Genomic DNA, 25,559 nt, shown 5'->3' with positions numbered 1-25,559 from the left:
TTTTTATCACTACAGCCACACTGTTGGTAAAGTAAATCCCCACAATTAAACATTTATGGGGTGTTACCAAGGAGACCTCCATCTATCTTCCTGCCATTAACTAATAAAATAATTATAAAACATGTTGCAAACATAAATTGCTATAAAAATGTCCACTAATTATAGTCTATTTTCATTGGAAAAAAATCTAGCACAGCATAATTAATGGTTTGGGGATTTCTTTTCAGGGGGTAATATGAGGGGGATCCTATGCCTCAGTTCTCATCAGCAAGGAGAACTGTCTATGAGGCTTCCTCCTCCAAAGAATAGCAGCAGCTCAGGAGTAGGAAGAGTCACTGATCTGATCACTTGATAAGCATCTCACTTTGTAGTTTTAAAAGTTTGCCTAGGACACTAAGGGGTTAAATGACTTGCCTGGGGTTATATTAGTAAAGCTAATAAATTATTAATATCAAACTATCAATAAAAAGAATATGAATTCCTTGCCACTGAGGAACAGATCAACTCTTTCAAAGCACAAAGGTCTTGTTAATGGGCTTCCCAGCAATGGACAATTACTTCCTTCTTTGGGATCTGATCTAAAGCAGTAAGAGAGTAAATACTGGCATCCAAGACCTGTCCCCAGTGTGATACAAGGTTTCTCACCTCTTTGGTGATCGTTGTCATGGTGCTTCTTTTCATCTTTAATTGGAAGGTGAGACTGCCCGCCCAGAGCACTTGAGAGGGCCAAGAGCCCAGCACTGCTACCGATGGGTGGGATGGCAGGTGGCTGAAGACCTGATGGGTGTGGAGTGAGAGGCACCGGCAGACCATGTCCATGTGATAAATGCTGGGCCTGGAGTTGTTGCTGCTGTGAAGAATTAAATATAGATATTGAACTTGTTCCACAAGTTGGCATGCAGGGGAGAGGGCGGAGGAAAGGGGAAGGAACAGGCCCAAATCCAGCATCTGAGATAGAAAAGGGGCAGCTTACTTGATAACATCTCTAATATTCATTTGTACAAAAATGGAGAAGGAAAAGAATCAACACTATAGTCAACAGGACTCAGTGTAGGTTTAGGTTATCACACGTGGTCTTGCAGGGCATAATTTTTTTTTTCCAAACAAGAATTAACTGTACAATTTATAGCAGCCTAAGCTCACAGAGGTTTTTCACAAAGTGTTTACATTTTAGTCTTAAAAACAAAACCTTGGAATCATACATTTCTAATCAAAACATATACGTGAGTAACTATTAAAGCAGTTATGTTGAACAAAAAAAAAAAAGCTGAAAATTGAGAAAATTAGTGTTAAACAGTTCTCCCAGAACCACTGCACAGCATGCAGTGAGAGTTAATTTGAAAGAGAAAACCTGAATTAACAACCCAGAAAAGGGAACTGGTTGCAGCAACCGTTTTAAGCCCTTTAAGTGTCCTCAGCGGTACTTGAGCAAATTACTAAAGAAAATCTAATGTAGCAAGGCTTGGGTCCTCCTGTAGGCTTGCTCAATAATGCTGAAATAATTGGGCACTCTGTGCACGTTTAGTGATGCTCGAATGAAAAGCGAGAGGCCTGCCCTTGTACTCGTCTCTAGCTGCTGACTCTGTGTTGTGACAGGTTTATTTGAGTGGGACTGTGATGCATGCACCAGTAACTGCGCTGACAAGAGTCTAAAGTCATTTTTACCAGTACACTGGCAACACATAGAGAAAGCCCTTGAGAGGTTCGAATTGGAGTGCTTGACCTCAACCAAGGCCGCATCAAGCTCTCTGCAATACTAACCATTGTGGGATGGACAATTTGTTGTTGTTACTGAATGGGGGAAGAGGAAAAAAAAAAAGAAGAGGTACGGGGATGTTATGTTAAATATCTCTCTCATCAGAGATCCATTCAACTTAAAAACTTACTGAAAAATATTCTGTGAACAAGTGTTCAGTAATTCTTAGATTAACTTTGTAAGCAGGTAAAAAAAAATCAGTTATTCCTTTTAAAATAAATCACTTTTCAAGACTATCTTATGATGTACAAAAAGACTATTTTCTCCTCCCAAACATGGTCTTATAAATAGGTTATAAAGAAAAGGAAATAAAGATACTCAAATTGTTCTAGGAAGAAATATCTTTAAATACTCTTTTTTAGACTGAGTCAGGAAAAGCTAGAAAATTTTCAGGAAAATGCTTCTCCTTCCTCCTGCTACACCCCCAACCCAAAATGCAATTCTTTCCTCAACAGAACATTTCTTTCTTTACCCCCACTTTACATTCTGTACCGTTTTTTACCAATAAGTCAAAGCATAACATTATTTCCTCTTATAGACTTATCATGTGTTTGTTAGGTATTTGAGAATAAGATATTTCCAAAAAAAATTAAGGGGAATTACTTTAAAAAGATGCATTTACTTAAAAGAAATGGAAGCAATTACTGGAATACTTAAATCCCTTACTACTCTTCCACCACCACCCCAATTGGCTTTTATATCAATTGAATATTTCAACCAACTGAATTTTTGGTCCAAATTATCTGCATAATTGTGTCAATTATTTGTGTTTAATATAGAATAGGCCTAGAAGTCTTCTGTTGCAAACAACTAAACTTTTAAATATACATTTTTCAAAATGCACCATATGGATCTTTTCCTACAAAAAGAACCCTAAAATTAAGTCTATTATGACTAATTTCTATCAAAACCTATCTTCAGTTGAATATCTCTAAGGTTGCCTTCCTTTTCTAGAATGTAAAAATATAGCAAATAATCATCATATCCTCAGGGCATTTTACATTTTTCCCATTGTGTCAATGGCAAAAAATAATGTCATCTTTCCATTTAGCTAGGGACTTCTGAAAAGCCTGAAAAGATATCCCTATTCATGGCCATATCTCTAAGGATTCACTCTTCCTCTAATCCAAGGGTCCCCAAACTACCACAGGCCAGATGCAGTCCCCTGAGACCATTTATCCGGCCCCCACTGCATTTCCAGAAGGCGCACCTCTTTCACTGGTGGTCAGTGAGAGGAGCACTGTATGTGGCGGCCAAGTGTGGCAGTGCTACTTCCAGTGACATAATCCTTTGTGCGGTGCCTTGTGCTGAGAGTGACTGAACAAGAACGAGGCGCCACGCAAAGGATTATGAGGCTGCACAAATGGAAGACATCAGCATGGTGAGTGGTGATCTGGGGAGGGGATTCTGCACTGTGTATACTGCTGCCTGGCATAGTGGTGGGGTGTGATGGGCAAGGCCCATCCACAGCCAGTGCTGCAGCCTCCACTATCCCAGACAGCGGTTTACAGATTTGTTCATAGTTTTGTTTTGTTTTTTAATAGTCCGGCCCTCCAATGGTCTGAGGGACAGTTAACTGGCCCCCTATGTAAAAAGTGTGGGGACCCCTGCTCTAGCCTTTCCACTTCAACATCTCTACCATAAGGCATTATAATACCTTGACCTGTGCATTTGGATCCTATTCTTTGCTTTCTCCTGGATATTATTGCTTCATGCATTTCCCTTCCCCTCACTGTTTCAAAATTTATAATTGACCTAATTAAGGAAAATGTACAGCAGCATTCCAGGATTCTGAAATAAAGTTCAGTTGACCCTGTTGTGCCTCTCTAGCTTCCAGAAGTTATTTCTCTTCGTTTGACTGCCAAACTTCTAAGAAAAGAAATTTCTTCTGTATTCACCGTCTACCACCCAATTTCATCCTAATCCCTTGCAAACCCCCCCCAATCAATTTACAACTGTCCAACGACATAGCCCATCATTTCCTAATTTCCAAATCTGATGACCTTTTCTCAGTCCTGATTCTCTCTGACTTCTCTGAACTCAAATATAAACGCCTTCTTTAAATAAAGAGCTCATTTCTCCAACCTGCCAAAGCACTCCACCAATTTCAGTTCTTTCCAGGGACCTCCACATCAGTTTTCTTCCTTGACTCTCTGGAGATGACTTACCTCTCTGATCTCCAGTCCTAGGTCTAATCTCTATTTCCACATTCTCGAATGACTTTGAATGTCCTTTCATCACAATCAACAAATGGTTATCAAGCACCTCAAATCAAATCATTATTAACAAATATTTATATAGCATTTTAAAGTCTGCAAAGCAGTTTACATACATTAGCTCATTTGACCCTCAAAGATTCCTTAACTCAAGTCATAGGATAGAAATTCTGGTTCTTGCACTGATGTTTGAGACCTCAAGCAAATCACAAAAGCTGTTTTCTTGTCAGTGAAAGAAGAGGATTGCAACAAACAGCCCATTTTGTGCTTTCTCCCTCTATGTCTCAACTATGATTCTATAAACAGGAGGGGACAATTGAAGCTCAGAAATATTAAATACTTTGCCCATAGTCAGATGCTATAGAGTGTAAATACGAGGCTCCAACTCTTATCCTCCTTAAACCCAGGTCCTGTCTTCTTTCAAATCACTCCCACTACCCCAAAACATGATTCTCTACCTTCATTTCCTTTTGTTGTTTTGATTTTTTTTTTAATCAAAGGAGGCTATGTGATATAGTGGGGAAAACACTATAATGGGAATCCAGTGACCTAGGCTCAACTCCCAACTATGCGTCTAATTAGCTGCATATCTGATCCTTGATAGAAAATGAAAATAAAATGTCTCAGAAGTTCTCTACAGATTTCTGCCATGCCACCCTTTCTATGACTTTATTATCATTCTCCTAGTCATTCAAATTTGAAACCTCAAATATCACTGTTTAAATATCTTGCTCCATTGCCACCAAGGTGTGAACATATATGTTTGTATAAAAACCTACTGCAGACAGGAAGATTGAGACTTCTGATCGAATGCTTAGAGCTAGCCAGAAGTAGAATGGGCACCAAGGAAGGGAACAGGTTCTCTGGCTCATTAGACGGCTTCAAGCAGATGAGGCTAAAACAGTCTTGGAGCCCCTACCAAAATTGACCTTGTGGGATTCAATTTTATTGACCAAAATTTTATTAAATATGAATGGCTCTGAATTTTTTTACATACCACTAACTAAACAGACAAAGGTCAGGTATATATAGCAATATCCAAATTGTAAGTGTATTGGCTGAGAGAATGTGCTTCAAATGAGAAGGGAAATGCCAAGAAGCAGTTATAATATGCATATATACTTGTGTGTGAATATTAATATGTGTGTATATCTATATGGGTATACGTATGTGTATGTTTGTTTATACATGCCTACACACACACACACACAATCCTCATTTTTGTCCAAATATACACTCATACATACTCCTACCTCACAGGATGATTTTGAAGATGGAGCTCTGCAAATTTCAGAAATTTTGTAAATTCAAATAGGTTTTTGTCTTTAAAATGTTAATCATGATATTTAATATAAGCCTTATGTAGGACCTAAGTTATCCCCTGCAAAACTATTTTGAATACCTCCCCCCAAAAAATACCAACCTAGAATATAAAGTAGATAATTACTATATGCAATTTTATAAAGGGTTTGTTCTAATAGATGGTTCAAAGTAATCCAAAGTTATAGGATAAAAGTCAGACACATTTAACATTTTAATAAATAATAATACAGAAAATGTTATTTATTTTGTAGACATGCTAGAAGTCACAAATGTCACCCTTTGATGTTTTTAGTTTTGCAACATACAGTGGCATATAAATTTATAACAAATGAATAAACAGTTGCTTAAGACACTGTTTGCAGAGACAATATACTACTGCTAACTGGCATATAAAAGCAGCTAACCATACCCAAAACACCTAATTTTTAGAAGCCTTTAGTGATCAATTTTAAAACATTAAAAACTCTGTAAAAACAAACCCAACAACAAAGTAAATACTTAAGAATGCTCTACACAAAGATAAAGCATGATTCTAGAGAACCTTCCAAAAAAAGAAGTGATATGCAAAATGATGCACATTTTTGGACATGGCTAATGAGGGCATTTGTTTTGTTTATTTGACTCTGCTTTCTTTTCCAATGAGAGAGGATAGTGGGTGGGAATAATGATAAATGCTTGATTATTAAAATTAATTTTAAAACAAATTGCAGACACAGGAAAAGACAATACTTCAAGAATTTCCTAGTTAAATGTGTTCCACTTAAGGTCTATTTTCTTGGAGAAGAATCAAGTATCTCCAGGATGTTTTACAATCAGCTTTGAATCAGAGCTGCCTATTGCTTTCCACCACACTAATGTGAAAGTCCAGGGCCATTATCCAAATAGCCTTAACCCACTCTTCTAACCTATAGCCATTTTGAATGTTAATTATAGACCAATTAACCGATATCGGTCTACTACTTTATCAAATCTTTATCTTTTTAACTATACAAAAGAAATGGAAAATATATTTTATAGAGAAAAAGGAAAGAAATGTATATAAATGGAACATAGCAACTCAAAAGGCTAATAAAAATAATTTAGGATAAAATAACACCTTAGATAATTGTAAACAAATCTATCAGGATAGAGGGGACAGAAGGAATAGACAGACTGGAAAGCAGAAATCAAAGCAAAGAGGAGACATTAAAAAAGAGAGACTGGAGGACATATGGGCATGGTGTATTTCAATTATCAAAAAGAAAAACAAATTGATGGTTAAGAGAAATAAGCTCTTAAACAATCATAACAAATGGAGGTTTTTGTCTAGGAAGATACTTATCTTGAATGAGATTTTATTTTTTTTCCCTTTAAACTCTTACCTTGGGTCTTGGAGTCAATACTGTGTATTGGCTCCAAGGCAGAAGAGTTGGTAAGGGTTAGGCAATGGGGGTTAAGTGACTTACCCAGGGTCACACAGCTGTGAAGTGTCTGAGGCCAGATTTGAACCCAGGACCTCCTGTCTTTATGCCTGGCGCCTGGCTCTCAACCACTGAGCTACCCAGCTGCCCCTGAATGAGATTTCTCTACTGGGACAATTACCAGCCTCTTATTTCTTCTTCAGATAAATAATTTCATTAAACTCTTCTGCCCGAAACTACACCTCAAAAACTCCAGTTCTTTTTCCCCCCGATAATTTACATGTACTACTTATTTAGTCAGTTAAGTAAGGTTAAAATGAACTGTACTTAAAAGTATACAACAGGTGCTCCATTAAAATAATTAATTTAATCCTGATAGATAAATAGTTGGTAATTATTTTTTAAAAGTCCAGTGCAGTGAAGTAAAAGGTAGCAAACCTAGCTTAAAACCTCTTGCTAGATTCTCTTTAAACTATGAATTATTTCCTTGCAGTTGTTTCAAGTTTGAGAAAAAGGGCAAAAAGATGCTATAAATGGTACCTTGTGGGATGCTGGATTTCCATCACTAAGAAATTAAATGAGTGGAGAAAACAAATTTTAGAACCAAAGGACCTGAATTCAAATGATGGCTCTGAAATTTATTGCTGTGTGACTTCAGTTCAGTTACTTAACTTCACTATGAAGTTTTTCTATTGGGGGAGATTGTTTTCCATGACCTTTAGAGGTCTAAATCTAGAAGTCTATGAATATATGGAGGAAACAAAAGCCTATAGAGATAAAAATGGAATTAAAGTGGCCTCCCAAATATCACCTAATCACAAGGCAATTAACGGCAACAAAGGCAAAAAAATTGCAAACACATCAAAATAAGGCTATAGTTGTTTGTTTTTAAAATAGTAAAAAAATAAAATAAAATAACATTCTACCAGTGGAGTCTACCAAAAAAGGAGTCAAAATCTGTAGTAATATGATCTGAATAATTCAGATTTGCCTTTGCCATATATAATTATATGTATATATTTTAAATATCTATGTAGATATATATATACACACACATATAAAAGTTTTCCCATGTAAAAATATAAATTAAATCTGAAGAACTTATTTATCCTACTTAGCATATTTTAAAGGACTCTGACACATTAATTTTGTTGTAAGAATAAGTACTGCTAATTACAAATAAATTTCATCTACTTATAAACAATCACTCTAACGAAGAGATAAGTTTTTTTTTAATCCTATGCAGATTTACAAGGGGAAAGATATATTCAGTAACAAATATCTCCCACTATAAATAAACTCAATATGCTTAATTTTGAACAAAATTAATTTCAGGCAGTCATGTTTCCCTCAACCAATCAATAAGCCTTTATTAAATGCCTACCATGTGCTGGGCACTGGGCTAAGTGCTAAAGAAATACAATGGAGACAACGAGCAAACAAATATATATAAAGCAAGCTATATACCAAAAATAGGAAATAATTAACAGAAGGAAGGCACTGGAAAAGAGTTGGAGAAGGTTCCTTGTGAAGTAGGGTTGTCGTTAGAACTTAAAGGAAGCAAGGGAGATGGCCAGGCAGAGTGGAAGAGGGGAGAATTCCCCGCATAGGGACAGGAGAGAAAATGCCAGAAGTCAGAGCACCTTCTTCATGAAACCGGAGATCATTGTCACTGGATTGACGAGTACATGTCAGAGGAGTAAGAAGACAGGGAGGGTAGCGGAGGCTTTGAATGCCACACACAGCATTTTGCATTTTAATTCTGGAGGGAACAGGGAGCCAGTAAGATGTGCTGCTTGTGGGGGTGGAGGGGAATGAGGCACGACCAGAGCTGCACTTTAGGAAGGTTACTTTAGGGAGCTGAACGGAGAATGGCTGGAGTGGGAGGAATCTGGGACGTCCCCACAAGCAGGCGGCTGCAGGAACCCAGGGAGGGGGTGATGAGGCCAGCATCCTAGCAGCAGCAGGTCACAGTAGAGACGTGGGCACACAGGAGAGATGCTTTAAAGGGAAACTGGCTGCAGCCTTGGCAAAAGATTGAATCCAGAATGTCTCCTGGGGGGTGTGGGGAATTAGGAGGATGGTGATGTCCTCTACAGTAATAAATAAGGAAGGGGGTGGGGCTGGGAGGGTGTTTGGGGGGAAACAATTTCTGTTTTAGACACACTGAGTTTAAGATGTCTAACAGACATCCAATTCAAGTCACCTGAAAGACAATGGAAGAGGTGAGCCGTCCTAAAAGCCTTGTGTCTACACTATGCCCAGCCCCCTCCAGTTAGAGAATAGTGACAATGTCAACTATCTTAATTCCTAGAAAGTGTAGATTAAAAATTAATATCCAAGACACTTCAAGTATTATATTTAGTAAGATTTATTAAACATAACTTGAAGCAAAAAGGATAATAAAAGGCTAGAGGAAAAGAGAGCTCACCCAGCCACACACATGGGAAGAAGAGCACCAGGGAGGAGTTACACACAGCTTAAACATAATAACATAAGGATGCTAACCTGAACAAAGGGAAAAGGATTCTTGGGACAAGAAAAGAATTCTGAAAGATGGAGTCTAAGGGTCCAAGATTTTCTAATTACACAAAAGGATGTATCAAACTATTTCACTATGGTCCCATTACAATCCCTATAACTGTCCAGACCCAAGTTACCACTCTCCTAAGGAAGATAGTTAGCCCCATTAGAATGTAGGCGCCTATGTGCAGGGTCTGCCTTTGTTATCTTATTTGACCTCCAGGGCTTTTGTGTTTAGCTCATAGTAACCAGAGAATACATCTTTTAAAAAAATTTATTCATTCATTTTTAAATTAAAAAAAAAAACACCTTTCAGTAGCTCCATTTGCCTATTAAATAATAACACATATTCCTTAGGCTAGCACTGATGAATCTCCACAACCAGGCTCCAAACTACCTTTCCACAGTCTTATTTCTGACTTGTTCCATGAACTACACATTCAAACTGTGAGGATTAAATTAACTCTCCCCTGCCCATTCTTAGATTTAATCACCAAAAGTGTACACACCCCACTCAAGCTTAAGTGGGGGAGGTCTGTGACCCATGTGCGCGAGGTGACAAATCAGAATCAACTGCTTGCCCCCTGGGCAGTACTAAGCAAAAGTTTTAGCTATAATTGGGACACATCAAATGAAGGAAGTCACAGGAAGTGACAAAAAGAAATGGTCTTTAAAAACACCAAGAAACTTCCTGTGAGATCTCTTTTCGGCTCTGTCGTCTTCGACTTGACTTGGAGGAGTTGGGACCTCAGACTGCTTCCCTTTAGACTGACACATGGTGAGTGAAAAGGGCAGACTCCTTTCCTGGATTTTCTGAAGGGACTAGCCTCAGGAGAGACCTTCCCTCTTGAGAGAGGGTCCCTGCATCCCCCAGGTCCTCAGTCCAAGGCCAAGACCCCTTCAGCTAAGGACTGACTAGTCCTGCCTGGGTTGAGCCAGGGCCAGAGCAAATTATGTAGTGTGTAGGCTAGATATCTTACCCTATCCTCTCTCTGATTTTTCTTACTTTCACTCTTTCTATATTTTATAAATAAATTGTTAAAATAAATCTCTTTGGAATTAAATAAATTGCTGGTGACCCTATTCTTCAATAATCCAGTCGAACCTTTTATAAAAACCCTTCACATTTCTACCCCTAACAAAATCAAACTCCTTACACCTTATCCAACACTCATTCCTACGTCTGTACATTTGTGCTGTTGGGTCTCCTGGGCCTAAAACATATTCTTCTCCTTCCTGTCAACTATAAAACCCTTTTCTTTTAAGACCATCAAAGTGCCATTAAACACAAAGTTTTCCCTGATGCCATCATAAAGTAACTCCTTCCCCAAATGTTCCTAGAGTCCTGGATTTTGTTTTGTTTTGCCCTCTCACATTCTATCATGTATATTGAGAATATTCAATACTGAATCAAGTATTTCTTTATTAAGCTCAGAAGCTACCTTCTGTAGGAGGACTTTCTTGGTCTTCCACTGCTAGTGCCTTCCTCTCTGAGATCAACTTGGCCTATACCTTGTTGTTGACAGATTTACATATTGCCTTCCCATTAGAATATGAACTCCCTGAGGGACGATGGATATTTTTGTGCTTTATCCTCCACACCTCTGCAGTTGTGGTGAAATGTTATATAGCATGTCTAAGTAAGCAATGTTAAGTGGGTTATCTATATTCCTCAGAAGACAGAGACAGGGGGCAGCTAGGTACTCAGTAGCTCAGTGGATTGAGAGTCAGGCCCAGACAGGGGAGGTCCTGGGTTCAAATTTGACTTCAGATACTTCCCAGCTGGGCAAGTCACTTAACACTTAACCCCCATTGCCTAGCCCTTACCACTCTTCTACCTTAGAACCAATACAGAGTATTGATTCCAAGATCGAAGGTAAGGGTTTTAAAAAAAATGCCAGAGACAAGTCCTTTGCTTTAGAAGTTGAGGTTGTAAAGCCATAAAACGTTTACATAGAGCTTAGAGAGGGGCTTCATGCCCCTCTCTAAGAGATGAGGAAGAGACTTCTAGGATCTAACTTTGATATTCTGTAATACTATGAATAAATGAGATCTCTATTAAAAATGATTTGTTAACAGGTACTTCAAATTACTATGTGTGCAATAGGGGCAGAAATCATCTTCCCTAAAAAGAATATGAGCTCTTCAAGAGTAGTTTGCTTCTATTTTTTTGTCTTTGTATCCCAAGCACCTAGCAGTATCTGGCCCTTACTAACAAAATTACCTTAATAAAATTATGTATTTTTTTTTCATCAGAACCCTCAATTCACATTTTTTCACAAATTCTCATTGGCTTTGTTCCATTGGTCTTGGATCTGAAAGGGACCTCAAAGGTCATCTATCCTAACCACAGATTCAGTCTCAGGACTGGCAGAACTCAGAAGTTACCTGATCTAATCATATATTTGAAGCCTCTACGGCACTCTCTCTTAGTTGTTGAATGAATAAATGAAGGAACAAGCATCCAATCCCTGTCCTTGGCATAGGGAACCTTCATGAGGGGCAGTCCACATTTTAACTATTAGAAAGATTTTTTCTAATATTTATCTGAAATCTGTTGGGGTTTTTTAACTTCTACATATTAATTACCTATTATTCCTACTTCTACCCTCTGGGGCCCAAATGGAATGTCTAACCTCTCATTCCACAAGATGGCCATCATGCCCAAGAAGATAGCCTATGTCCTCTCAAAGTCTTCTCTTCTACAAACTAAATATTCCCAGTTTCTCATCATCCTGGTTGTCTATCTGCAGGCTCACTAGTTTGCCACTGTCCTTCCTACAGAGTAATGTCTAAAATTAAAGATAATATTCCAGATTTGGTCTTATCAGAGCAGAGTACAGCATGACTCTCATCCCTTATTAAGAGTACTATATATCTCAGAGTAGATAGATGGCTCAGTGGATAGAGAACCAGGCCTGGTAACAGGAGATCCCAGGTTCAAATCTAGCCTCAAACACCTGTTAGCTATGTGACTCATCCGCCATGTTAACTATTTCTTAAAAGTATCTTCCAAAATTTTAATAAGCATGCCATTTATGCCTTTATCTAAGTGGCTAAAAAAAATGGCATAAAGGGCCATGGATAGATCCCTGCAGCAATCTAATGAAGACGTTCCTTCTGAGTTGTCACCCATCCCCTCTTGTCTACTCCAGTTCAATCAATCATTCAGCTAGTTCCAAATCCACTTAAAATATTCCAACTTTGTGCTTGTATATATACTACACTTCTCTTGTCAATGACAGAATGAAAAACTTTGCCAAATGTTTAGCAAAAGTCCAGATATCCTAAGTGCCTTTTAAAATAAAATGTTCTAGAATACTAGGATTAACACTAAGTTCACTGACCCACATATTTCACTCTCTTCATTTTTAAGAAAAATTAAGACATTTTTCCATTGTCCTCATGTCACTGTCCCCATTATCCACAATTTTTCAAATATCAATTTCCTGTTGACCATTTTGTAATACCCATAAAACTCAAAAGATTATTCTTCTTGAGAGAAAACAGAATAAAAATAAAACAAGAAGTTCTACCTTCTCTCTAGCATCTATCTTCCTATCCTAGGGCCCTATCTCTTCTTTAAAAATTTTCTTGCCCTAGCCAACATAACATTTTATTTTTTTACCCTAAGTATGTTACCAGTCTCAGCTCACTCTGAGTTTTGTAAATCCTGACACTATTTTCACAAGAATATACCATTTTTGTATATATCTTTAGTTACCTGCCCTTGCTTCCCATCTTCTATATAAATCTTTTTTAAAATCTCACTTTGTCAATGCACTTACATCGATCTTTTAGACAGCTCACCCTTATTTGTATATACTAGAATCATTTATTAATACTTTCATTCTTCACAGTTTCCCATGTTCTTGAATTAACCTCTCTTATAGAATTTTAAGTCATGGAAGCAGTGGGAAAAGCTCTGTATTTGCAGGGGAAAGGACCTATATTCAACCCTACCACTTATCTCTGCAGTTCTGGCCAAGTCACATTCTATCTCTGGGTCTTTCACCAGTGAAGTAAATGGGTTGGAGTTACTGACTGTTAACCCTCAGAGCTTAACATCTATAATCCAATGAACTCTCTGAAGTTCACTCTCCCTAAGACTCAGAGACAGGGTTGGTATAGTGGAAAGCACAAAAAACTGGGAGTCGGGAGACTTGGATTATGTTCCAGGTTATGCCACTGATTAGCTCGATCACTTTGGCCTTTTGACCAAATGGGGCTTCAGTATCCTCAGTTGAAAAACAACATGATTGGAGCAAATTATTTCAGGGTTGGTTTTTGTTGTTGTTGTTGTTGTTTTTTAATGGCTCAGAACCTAGTGTTAAGCAAGCTACTACCCAAAGTCAAATGGCTAATGCTAAAACCAGGACTCAGGGGCCCTGACGCCAACTGTGCACTTCCTGCTGTACACCATGTTGTATTTCTGAATTAATGACAACTTATTCTATATGTTAAGTGGTATGTATGCTCATTTATAAAATTTAGAATTTAGTTCCATTTTTCAGGGCATTTCCCAACCGTGCTATTATCAGTTTTTCAAATTTTAGGGTTAACTTTATGGATTACAAAGCAGTTTATGTTATTTTACTCAGTCTTCACAATAGCCTTTGAAGTAGGTAGTATATAACAATGAATTATATTTATGCAGTATTTTAAGTTTATAAAATGCTGTCCTAGTTTATCACTATTCCAGCTTTAAATATAAATAAGCTAAAGATCTCAAATACAGGTACTGTTGGACATACTCCATAAGATGTCCATCTAAATGCATGAAATCTTGGCAACATTCTATATCCACTTGGTCTTTCTTATGTGGATGAACAATCCAAAGTTCTCTGAGAAATTACAGATCTCTCCAGAACAGATAATTCAGATGAACAAAGAATAAATATCCAGAGTAAAAAAGGAGAAAAACTGGATGAATTGGTCCCAAGAAACTGCAAAGCTCTCTTACTGACTCCAAGCTCCCTACATAAACAGAAGTCCATCTTTTCAATACTATCAGTTTGTTGAGGCTGCCATACACAACCAATAAGGACTTATGGAAAATAATAAGAGTAAAAAAATTTATAGCAAGAAAAAAAGATGCTCTGGTCACATGGCACATGTGAGGGGAGGATGACAAACTGAAGGAAGTCTGAGTACTCTATTTACAATACTGGAAAAAGCGAAGAAGTCCTCTAACGCATTGAATGAACTTTGGGAAGTCACATAAAAGAGGCAGGAATGAATGAGTTGAAGTCAGCATTGTTGGAGGTAACTCCTGAATCAATGTAATCACAGATTATTTGGGTAGTTAGGTAAACTAGAGGTCAGAAAAGCTAAGAGACTTTTGTATAGTCATTTAGCTATTAAATCACAGCTACTAGTCTGGGCACAGGTGGCCTAATATTCTTTTCTTTTCTCCACAGTATATTGCTTATCTTGGAGGTAGTGTGCTCTAAAGAAAAAAACATTGTTTCTGGAGTCAAATCACCTAAATTCAAATTCTCTTTGTAGCCTTGGCTAAGATATTTGACCTTCCTGGGCCTCAGTGAACTGATTTGTATAATGAAGAGAAAAGACAGACTAGATTGTCTCTAATATCCCTTCTAGTTCCATATCTGTAAACCTGTGATCAATCAATCCATCTAAAAGGTACATTGCTAAAAGTATTACATTTTCTCTCCTATTATTCTCTTATTTCTCCCCTTCAGATAAGACCTATACTTTAGAATTCTCAATTTGGACTACTGTTACAGTCCAGGTAAGAGGTAATTACTCCTTTATTTCTGCATAGCCTTGCTGATTAATCACCTAGGACTTACAATAGAGTATTTAAAAACAAAGCATAACATTTTTGTTCTTGCAGTTTAGCACTTCCCAGTGACTATATCACTAAAAGTCAAGGAAAATAAACCAAGAACCAGATAGCCTTTGTTTCTATTTTAATGTAGTTCTTACCCACCCATGACACAAAGAAGGCAGGCAATACCTGGGGGAAAGGTTTTATAAAGGGTTATTATAAAGAGCAAAGGTTTCAAGGACATCAACCTCCTTCTAGTCACCCAAGTTCATACCTCAACATCATGCTTAACTCTTCACTTACCCTTACACCCATATCATCCTCATTTAACAATTAGCAAACGGAAGCCCAGGCTAGTCCAAAGTCCTACAGACCATTGCCCTAGCTTAAGCCCACCCATATCACCTCTTACCTGGCCTATCACAATAGCCTTAACTTCCAAGCTCTCTCTTGTCCAGATGTCCTCTACCCAGCTGCCAAACACTAGTTCTAAGGTACAGTTTCATGTATAAATTGATAGTGCTAGAGTACTGAACATGCCATGCTCCTAACCAAGAAGTCTCATTGTGTCTAGGATAAAATCTTGCTCCAGTCTCCCTCTCCAAACTGATCACACACTATTCCTCATTACATCCTCTATTCTCCAGCCAAAGTGCCTTACTCACTATGTTTTGCACAGAATATTGTACCTCCTGCCTCCATGTCTTTATAGCAATCATTCCCCGGGCCTGGAAAAAGCTTCTTTCCGACCTTAACCTCTTGGAAACTCAAGCTCAAACACGCTGTCTCTTACATACCATGACTCCCGATTCTCTTAGTTGTTAATTCCCTTAAACATTCTATTTTAAAGTGTGTATATATCTATATATTCCTATCTATATTCCTCTTATACGTAGTTATTTTATATCCTCAAAGTAGACCGATCTTCTTAAAGGAAGGGACTGCCTAAGTTACATCCATAAATCTTCCGATAGTAGCTGGCCCACTCAATGTAACTATTGAATAAATGTTCAGGGATTGAGGGATTGATCTGAACCACGTCTCTATCTCTTTATAAAGATGTTGGCATAAACGTTCAGTCACCTTCAGGTAGTCTTAAGGGTGAGGCTCAGAAGAGCTTCGGACCAAATACCCAAATGTCCCACCCAGGGCAGTTTCCTCGTTCTGGCCTTTCAGAGCAAGATGAAAACAACTCCTTTATTCATCTCTCTCAAAAAGAGCCTATGGACCAGTCTCCTGCTCTTATTTATAGCCAAGACATTCCAAATGATATGGTTCAATATCTGCTGCTGTTCATCTTCCTTTTCGAAGAGGATGAGTGACATTATAGGATGATGTCCTGCCCTGGACATGAATGAGGCCGAGCTGCACAAAGTCGCCGGCCTCACTCTCTCTCCCAGAGTCCTCGGCGTCCAGTAGTGACAGCAGTCAGGATGACCGCGGATGGCCTGGGGGCAGTGGATGACCTGGCATCTCCGATGTCTGACCAGGCTCTAAGCATTCCATCATGCCTGTGCACTCCTCTGCCCATTCCACTCTGGGAACACTGTATGCTAACACAGATGGGGTACCCCCTACCTCACCGATGGCGTGAGGCCCGCCGTGCCCCTCACCCGCACTGAGCCTGTCTGCCAGGATGGTTTGACTGCAGCGGCCTCTGGGCGGGCTACACTTTCTTGGAGACCCAAGTAGGCACCAAAGGGAGAATCCCTGAACCCTCCACATAGCCTGCTCGGTATCTGTAGTAACACTCTCAACTTACTGATAGACTGACAACTCGGAGCCCTGAGCCTCTTTTCTCACTATTGTCATCACTGAAATAGATGTGGCCTACACTGCTATGAGGTTCATTTTGTGTTCTGTCTTTTTGTTCAGTGGGTCACCATGACCAAAGAATTAATCACCGAGGACCTAACTGAGCTTCTTTGTGCTTAGCTAGGCTGGTTCTTGGCAGACAGTCTGTCCCTAAGATCATCCCTGAATCCTCAGTAGCTTGGTAAATTATGCCATGGCCTTTTAAAGCCCTAGGCCATTCCCACAACAGAATGAGACATCAAAGCAGAATTTTTGTGGAAACACTTCCAAATATATACTGTAAGAATGTAATGGGGGAAAGTGAATTAATTGATGAATAAAAAAAAGTACTGAAAGAAATTAAATAACACAAAATAATTTAAGAGGAATAATCTTGGGCCAACTATCATTGTTTCATTTTTGAAAAGATACTATTCTGTATCCCATACTTTTATTTTAAACCTCTTACCTTCCAGAATGGTACGGGTTAGGCAATGGGGGGTTAAGTGACTTACCGAAGGTCACACAGCTAGGAAGTATCTGAGGCTAAATTTGAAGCCAAGACCTCCGACTTCTGGGCCTAGCTTTCTATCCACTGAGCCACCAAGCTGACCCCCTATTCCCTATTCCATACTTAAAAAAAAAAATTCATCCAGGAGACAGGTATGTAAAATTGTGTGTTTTATGTTTCCATTTTTCAGTTTTCTCTGTAGGTAACATTTAAAATTTATTATTCAAGTATTAAATATTTAGCTACGGATGGTGTTCTCTTGGTTCTATTCATTTCTCTGTTCATTGTCCTGTGTAGTTCTTGCCAAGATTTTTTTTTAATTAGCCTGCTCATCGTTTCTTATGGTGCAGTTGCATTCCACCACAATTTGTTTAGCCATTCCCCAATCGGTGGGCATCCTCTCAATTTCCAGTGTTTTGCCACCACAAAGAAAGATGCTATGAATAGCTTGGAACATACAAGCACAATTTCCTTTTTCCCTGATGTCCTTAGAAAACAGACAAGCAACAGTATTGCTGGGTCTTATACAGTTTTATAACTCTCCAAATCATTTTACAAAAGAGTTAGGTCTGTTCACAGCTCTACCAACAGTGTACATAGTGTCCCCCCTTTTCCACATCCCCTCTAACATTTGTCATTTTGCCCTTTTGTCATTTTCCCCAGTCCCTATGGTTTTAAAGGGACCATAAAAACTATTACAAAACTTCAAAAAGAGATTTGATGGTTATGTTCATGGAGTGGATCTACATAAACAGTGAGCTGCTGCAATTCCTAGTCTCTAGATTGTAATCCTACCCTTCTAGCCCTTTAAAAGCTGGCATGCCAAGTGGGAGAGTAGAGCAGTAAGATTCTGCAGTCTTCAGAAGCAATGGTGACACTGCCTCTAAAAACACAGGCCTATCCTACCCCATTCTCTAACTCATACAATTTCTGGCACAAATATAAGGCTAAGTGAACCATTAGGGTGATAGTTGTTCCCGTGGGAACAATGTTACAAACAGGTAATAAACAGAATAATGTTATAGCATCATGGGGGGTGGGGGGGAGGCTGGCTATAATATTAATTAACAATGGACAGTCCAGTATCATGTGGACATTTGTTTATATTTTTAAATGGGGGGTCATAAAAGAATTGGGGGGGAAGAGAAAAAACTAAGAATAAAACAACTAAAAAAAGATGTTAAAAGTAAAATGTCAACTTTTAAAAACAGAAGAATATTATACATTGCCAAGTTATATCCAATAAAATGTAGCATTGATTTACCAGGGTTGGTTCTAGCCAAGGCTTCTTACAAAGTACTCACATTTGCTCATCTTAAGGTGATAAAATGTTAACAGAATATAAATCTGGAAGCCTCTCTCTCTTCCTCTTAATAAGTGCAGTAAAAGCAGAAACCAGGCTCTCATGTCTTAACAAGTTCCATGAGTCACGATGGTGATGTCAGATGCACTTACCTGACCACATTAAAAAAAATTGTTGTCCTACAAAAATTAGGGAAGAGCCATGTCCACCTTTAACTTGGTACAGTAATGTCATAATGTATATGTGGCCACCAAAGTTAATACTATTTAGCACTACACAGCATGCTACCACAAGCAGCAAATTTAATTATGAAAGAGGCTAGAAAAAGCCTCTTAAGAAATATTCTTTTAGAAATTGTCTTAATTTTTAAAATAAACCCCACTGACCACAATCACCTTTCCAGAACTCTTTCCCTATTAAGAGTTATGGGAGGACCTGTGAGTAGATGGAGCAGGAAAAGGTTATTTAAATGTAGTCATTACCAAAAGTGTCTTCTGCATAACAGAAATGGAATTAAAATCATAGCCTCTTATGGCCTCATCAAATTTTAGCTGAATGATTTAATTTTAAATAAAAGGTTCAATAAATGTAGATTCTTGCCGCACTGAAAGTGAACTTGTTTTGTTCTTTTAAAAGATAACTAGCAAATATCACTATAAGATCCTAGAGAAGAAGAAAAAAGAAGACCTGGCAATCTATTCAATCTGGCAGTAAAAAAAAAACTGCCTGTATGTAGCACAATCAGAGCTTTATAACACTTTTAAGTTGTCAGTATATGCAAACAAATGCAACATGAAACAATTAGCATATACCTTTAAGCCAACCTCTCTCCCCTCCCACCAAAGCAATCTGTGTACAATATACAGCAGGTGGCCAATCTGTTTTATAGCCTTTAAGCTCCAAGCACACTCTTTGGTAAAGACAGTTTTGTGTTTTGTTGTTGTTTTTTTTAAATCAAGCGGAGTTAAGGATAATCACCTGTGGTAGATGTAAGTCAGAGTGCACTGATGAGTTTCCAGTATATATTTCTGATGTTTAAAAATTCAAACCGTTTAGAGTATATCTTTACTAATTACATATTGATGGTATAAAAAAAAGAAAAATCCATGTTATTGAAAAAACCCTCATTTTACAAAATGCACTCCTCCACCCCCCCCCCACCAGGCTAACTGCCCAGAAAGAAAATCTACATTAAAGGGTTCTCCTAGATGAACAAGTTCCTTAGTGTCACATAAGCAGTGAAAATTTACACTAGTATTAATGGGCAGGAATTTGGGACCAGTGGTACCAAAACTGATAAAAAAAAAATTTTTTTAAGCCTATACCAAAGCAAAATTTAAGTTAGAACTTCAGAGAATCCACTCATTATACTTTCCTGGGAATCTATAAAAGCATAAATGATGATTATACACTAGAGTTTATGGGTGATGATGTTGGGGAATAATGGAAGGGCGGGATTATATTGCCTTTGAAGGGGGAAAAAGAGAAGCTGTTTTTATTTTGCACTTTGTTTGGTCCCACCCTTACCATGAAAATTACTCTTTTGACTGAGTTTCTACTGTAAAATAAATAAATAAATGAATGAATGAATGAATGAATGAATGAATGAATGAATGAATGAATGAACAAAGCAAACTCAAAAGAAAATCTGCAAAATAGAACAAATCTCTGGAAAACTCCAAATGGTGATTTTTAAAAGCCAGCATTAAGTGGTATGACCTTGGTTTGAAAATTCCTTAACACCATGCAAAAAATACACCCTTGTCCTAAATGTTACTACCTTTTGCCACAGTAGATTGTTTTATTTACTTCCTTAAAAGGACTAAGAAAACAACAAACACAATAAAATAAAATGTTAAGAAATTATCTGAGGATATTGTCTCTTTTTCCCCCCTCTAACTCAAGCCTCTAGGATGGCAAAGGCAAAGTCATTTAAATCATTTCCTTAGTAATACAAGTAATATTTAAATAGATTTAATAGTGCTGCTCCAAACCAATGAATTATGAGTTTAAAACCTATTAAAATGTAATGTTTTTTTCCTGAGCTGAGGGGAGAGATTTAAATCCACTGAATTTTAATATTTCAGCTTGAGCTGCAGGAGGTAGAGAAAGTCCAAATGAACTATTCCATCAGCACCATTCAAGCATGAACATTTTAATCAGTTTTACTTCCTTGGAGTTCTCTAACACAGTTTACGCTGTCATTCTGAAAGCACTTAACACAGAGAGTGTGAAAAACCACCAAGGCTTGTTATTGCCTTCACAATTGATGGCAAATAATTTTGCAGACTTCCTATCATTAAAATGTCACTGCTAAAAATTGAGGTTCAGCATTTCTCGTGCTAAACTGCATTTCCCTTGAACACCATCACATACCTGTTCTTAAGGGTTGGGTTTCTTTTTTGGGAGGTGGGGGTGGGCATTTCTCTCTCCTTTCAGAGATAAATGGGCAAGAAAAGCCCTAAAGGAATTCACATTTTTCTCTACCATAAGTCAAACATTTTCCTTGTCAATGTTCAAGTTAAAGTAACATGGTTTTTAAAATGGTAGGTCCTTTGGTGAAATTCTTACGAGGTTTTAAGCTCTCTCATATTAAGTAAAACCGTATTCACAACAGCATGTGCTGATTATATAGTGAAATGGATTTTAAAAAAGACTTTAAGATAGTCAGATGACTCAATTTAATAATGTAGGAAATGAAAACATCATTCCTAATTAGATGATATTACTGATTTAAAACTACAATTTGTGTGTTGTTCCAACAGAGTGATCTTGCAGAGACTCTAATTTAAAAACACAGTAGCTAGTAGGACACAGGACAAGACCAAGGCAGACATATATACATTATTTTCATGCCCCAGTATGGGGAACACTGTAGGTAGGTGGGTGTATGGGAACCTTTGATATAAAAGTGGAATGAAGCCAATTCATAATATTAGCTAGAAACAAAATAGATATTTCCTGATTTTTTACCCTTATAAATAAAAGCTAGATGATATTTGGCTCATTTCAATCTATCAACAGCTTTAAACTGAACATGACCTGTGAAAGAAATCATTATAACTAGTGTCTCGTTCCATTAAACACAACTAGCGTATTGTCAAGAGGACAAGCAGTCTCTCCAGGTTCCAGGCTCACTCCAGTATTCGGCATTTAAACTGCATGGATCACTGACTTGGTTCATTTACCAATGAAGGTAGAATAATATTGCAGAGCAAAAATGGTGCTTCATCAGATTTCATTAAACCTGAGTACATTTATGCTTATATGGGATAGTGTGGAGACATAGCTTAAAAGATATGGATTTTGAGAGAGAGAGAGAGAGAGAGAGAGAGAGAGAGAGAGAGAGAGAGAGAGAGAGAGAGAGAGAGAGAGAGAGAGAGGGAGAGAGAGTTCATATTTTGGATTAGCCCATTATAATCCCTTTTATCTAAGTGCTACATATATTCTTAAAGGGAAATAAAAATCATGACAAATTATCCTTATATACTTTCTCGTAGAGGATCTATCACTCAAAAAAAGAAATTTAATATACAAAGAGAAAGAAGTACACCCAGATAGAGTAGGAGGTACACTTAAATTTCCAGTATTACAAGAGAAAGAATATGGCATACTAGAAATAATAAAGCAAAATGAAACAACTTCAAATAGCAAAATGAACTTCAATAAACTCAAAAATTCATTTTAATTATTAGGTCCCAGTTTGTCGTACACTGATATATTTATTTCAGTTTCTTCATTCTTTTCTTCTAGAATGGTCTGACTCCATGATTTGCATTCTATTTTCTGTTTGTGTGCAAATACCTCAAATTTCCTACCAGGTCCATAACTACAGCACATGCTGTTCTGATAACATGCTACAAAACTGGGTCATTTTTCAAATAAAATTGAGGTGTGGGGGTGAGGGTAGGGAAAATTAAATTAGTTTCATTTTAACAGATAATCCATAAAGACAATGTGCTTGCCAGAAATAGTTATAAACTATACAAATAAAAGAATTTCATATCTAGATAGGGCAGACTGCCCCTCTATAAAACTAAAATGTTAGAAAAGTAGTGAAATGTGAACATCTGATATACATGTATGGTGTATATATATGCATGTGTATGATATAAGTATGTTTATGTAGATGTGTATCTATAGAGGGGAGGAAGTATATGTGTGAATTATACCTTTTTTATTCCTGCTTTTTTTTATCTATTTTAAAAGCAACAACCAAAGGCAAAATAATCTATATATACATTTTAGAAAAGAAACAAATCAATTATCCAAAAAAATTTGCAGAAATTATACCCCGCCAAAAAAATATGAAAAGAAACAAAATCAGTTTTACCCTCTACCCTTTTTAACCTACCTCAACTCTACCCAAGCAATACGGCCAATTCCATACAGGCTCTGTGTTTTAGTGGTTCAACCAAAAGCAAATCCAAAGTTCAAACTAATCCAATAATTTCCCACATTTGCAATCACTGAACAAATTCTACAAATCAATAGCTAACATTATAGTAGGCTCACTATGTCCCTTCTGATCCATGTGGCATTTGGTAACAAACATCAAAGTAGTAGCCCCAACACACATGTAGTCTACTATAGTCTCTCACATATTCCAGCATACTACCTGTCTACAGATAGAGATTTTTAAAAATCCAAGCTTCAACTATTTTCTTTATTAAAAGAATGCTAACAGAAGAATGTAGTTTGGGGTTAGGTAATGAAAACTAATTGGGAAATGCATCCATCTCCCACTTTCCTCACTGGAGCGTAAAGGACATACAACAAATGCTATTCATGATTCTACATGACTCGCTCTGATTCGTCTCCCTCTTTCTAAGGGGCACTTCAGAGGAAATAAAGGTTACTTTTTTCCATTTATATCTCCTAATTGACTACTAGTATTTCCTTGTGGTCAGAGGGACAGAAAATACAGTTAGAAATAGCCTATTAAAAAGGAGCTACAATCAGGCTACTGCTCCACTGCTGTCAGCAATGATCAGAGAACTCTGATTTCCTTGTTAAAAGACAGAGGCATAATTGAAGCAGTATCTTCACTTCAGATTGATTATTCTGCAACCCTTATCCACATCTTCACTCAGCAATTTGAATTTTAATGAAAGTAAATGGAATAATTAGCATTTCAAAGTGTGTTTGATACACTGAATAAAAAAAGGAAAAGACTTTTGTGTATAATCTATACACAAAAGAAAAAGTAATGGGGAGGGGGGAAAATAAGGAAAGTACACTTGTTGTGTCTTCATTAGAATAACTTTTAAAACTGCTAGCATCAGCTGCATAATTATGGATGTGAATAATGTGCTATTAAGCTATAATGCCTCATCTTTGTCTCAGCATATAAGGTAGTTTGAACACTAAATTGCTTTTTGCTTCTTTTTTGTATCTTCAATGCTTAGCACAGTGCCTGGCACAGAGTAGGCACTTACTTAAGTTTTACCAACTGAGTAATTGATTACTTTCACTTTTTCTAGAGGAACCATATCCAAGCCCAGAGTCTCACAGGACTTTTATGCAACACTAATAGCATTGCTGAAAGTAAGGATTTCAATTAATTGAGTGAATAATTTATCAAGCAGGTGGAGACGTTTTCCTTTGTCTTAAGGGGTGTTAAAACTAATTATTTGTAAAACAATTACTAAAATCGAAACAATGCCTTTAAAGTATGACATTTATATAAACATACTATATTAACCTGTGTAAAGCTGCATATTTCAATTTAATAAGATTATAATCCATACTCTTGAGGTATGTTGGTTACAGAAGCTGACTTTCCATGTGAAGTAAAGTTCCTAAGAGTAGGGATCAGTTCTTGAGGAGAAAAAGTACAAAAATATACATTTACTCTAATCACTTCATTGGTGAGAATGTGATCAAAAATTTCTGATATAGCAATCAAATTTATGAGGCTTAAGCCAAAATACTTATTCTCACTTTACTATTCACCAATTTGCCCATCTAATAGAACCAAATTGAAAATAAGAGCTAATTACAAACACTATTAGAGCTAAAACAGAAAGACCACATACCCCAATGATTGCGTTCAGTTCTGCCATGGTCACTTGCTTGGCACGTTCCACAGCCTGCACCACTTGTTGCTGGTGCTATAAATGAAGATCAGAAACAGAATAAAATTATTTGTTTTCTAGTCAGTCAAGTACAGCTTTTTTTTTTTCCTATGATGTTTTCTAACTACAATCACATGCAGGGCTCTAAATCAGTAATTCTCTGGTTTCCAAAATATGCACACTAGGAGTGGTTGTGTTTATATATGTAGGTGTCTCTTATGTTTCCCCAAAGTCGAGAAGAAAATGTGTTAAGTACTTATTTCTTTTCTGAAAACTATTATAGGTTCTTCTGTTGTCCCCAAATCAATTAATGTATTGCATATTAGTAGAACCTGATAATCAAAAATGTGTCCTACACAAGTATGTGGACTACATTTGCATGCACACAATCAGAAAAAAACTGCCTGCCTTCTCCCCAAAATTCAAGGTGCTAATTCCATTAAAAAAATTTTTTAAGAAAAGAACCTATCTGTTTTAGAGGTGCTTGTGAGGAGAGATGTCCTTCTCAACGTAGTCAGAGTAGGTAATAGAGGATGTACAGAGCTAAAAATTCAGAACCTTTTTGAAAATGTTTGCTACTTTTATTATATAGTTTTTCATATTTAAAGGGAAATATATATATATGTTTGAGAATAGTGGTGTATTTTAATTAAATATGGTTCTAAAAGGTTAAAAATCTACAAATATTATGGTGATTTTTTTTCATTAAAAACAAACAAAAACTAACAAAAATTTTTCCTAAGGGTCTTAGCGTTAGGGAACATAGGAAAATTCCTTTGTCCTTGATACTGAAAAAAGGGGAAAATTTATAAATTATTTTGAGTAACAACTTAAGTCAAAAGTTTTGTAGGTGAAGCATAGA

The 25,559-nt window shown here is 37.1% G+C and overlaps 1 protein-coding gene across 9 annotated transcripts in view; it reads right to left on the bottom strand.

Moving 5' to 3' along the window:
• Positions 1-25,559, bottom strand: part of LOC100021905 (transducin-like enhancer protein 4) — a 167,294-nt gene that overhangs the window by 81,255 nt on the left and 60,480 nt on the right. For 5 of the 9 annotated variants that reach the window (XM_007498939.3, XM_056805930.1, XM_056805931.1 and 2 more), the window contains exons 6-7: positions 24,659-24,733; positions 646-850 (exon numbers count right to left, since the gene is read on the bottom strand). In XM_007498939.3, coding sequence (XP_007499001.2) covers positions 646-850; positions 24,659-24,733 — 280 coding nt within the window. The remainder of the gene's footprint in view (positions 1-645; positions 851-24,658; positions 24,734-25,559) is intronic. The other 4 variants (XM_056805929.1, XM_056805934.1, XM_056805932.1 and 1 more) reach the window with 2 other exon arrangements.

The sequence above is a fragment of the Monodelphis domestica genome, chromosome 7 (assembly GCF_027887165.1).
Source record: "Monodelphis domestica isolate mMonDom1 chromosome 7, mMonDom1.pri, whole genome shotgun sequence".
NCBI lineage: Eukaryota > Metazoa > Chordata > Mammalia > Didelphimorphia > Didelphidae > Monodelphis > Monodelphis domestica.
The sequence above is the reverse complement of the archived record's forward strand: the minus strand, read 5'-3'. Positions and strand labels throughout refer to the sequence as shown.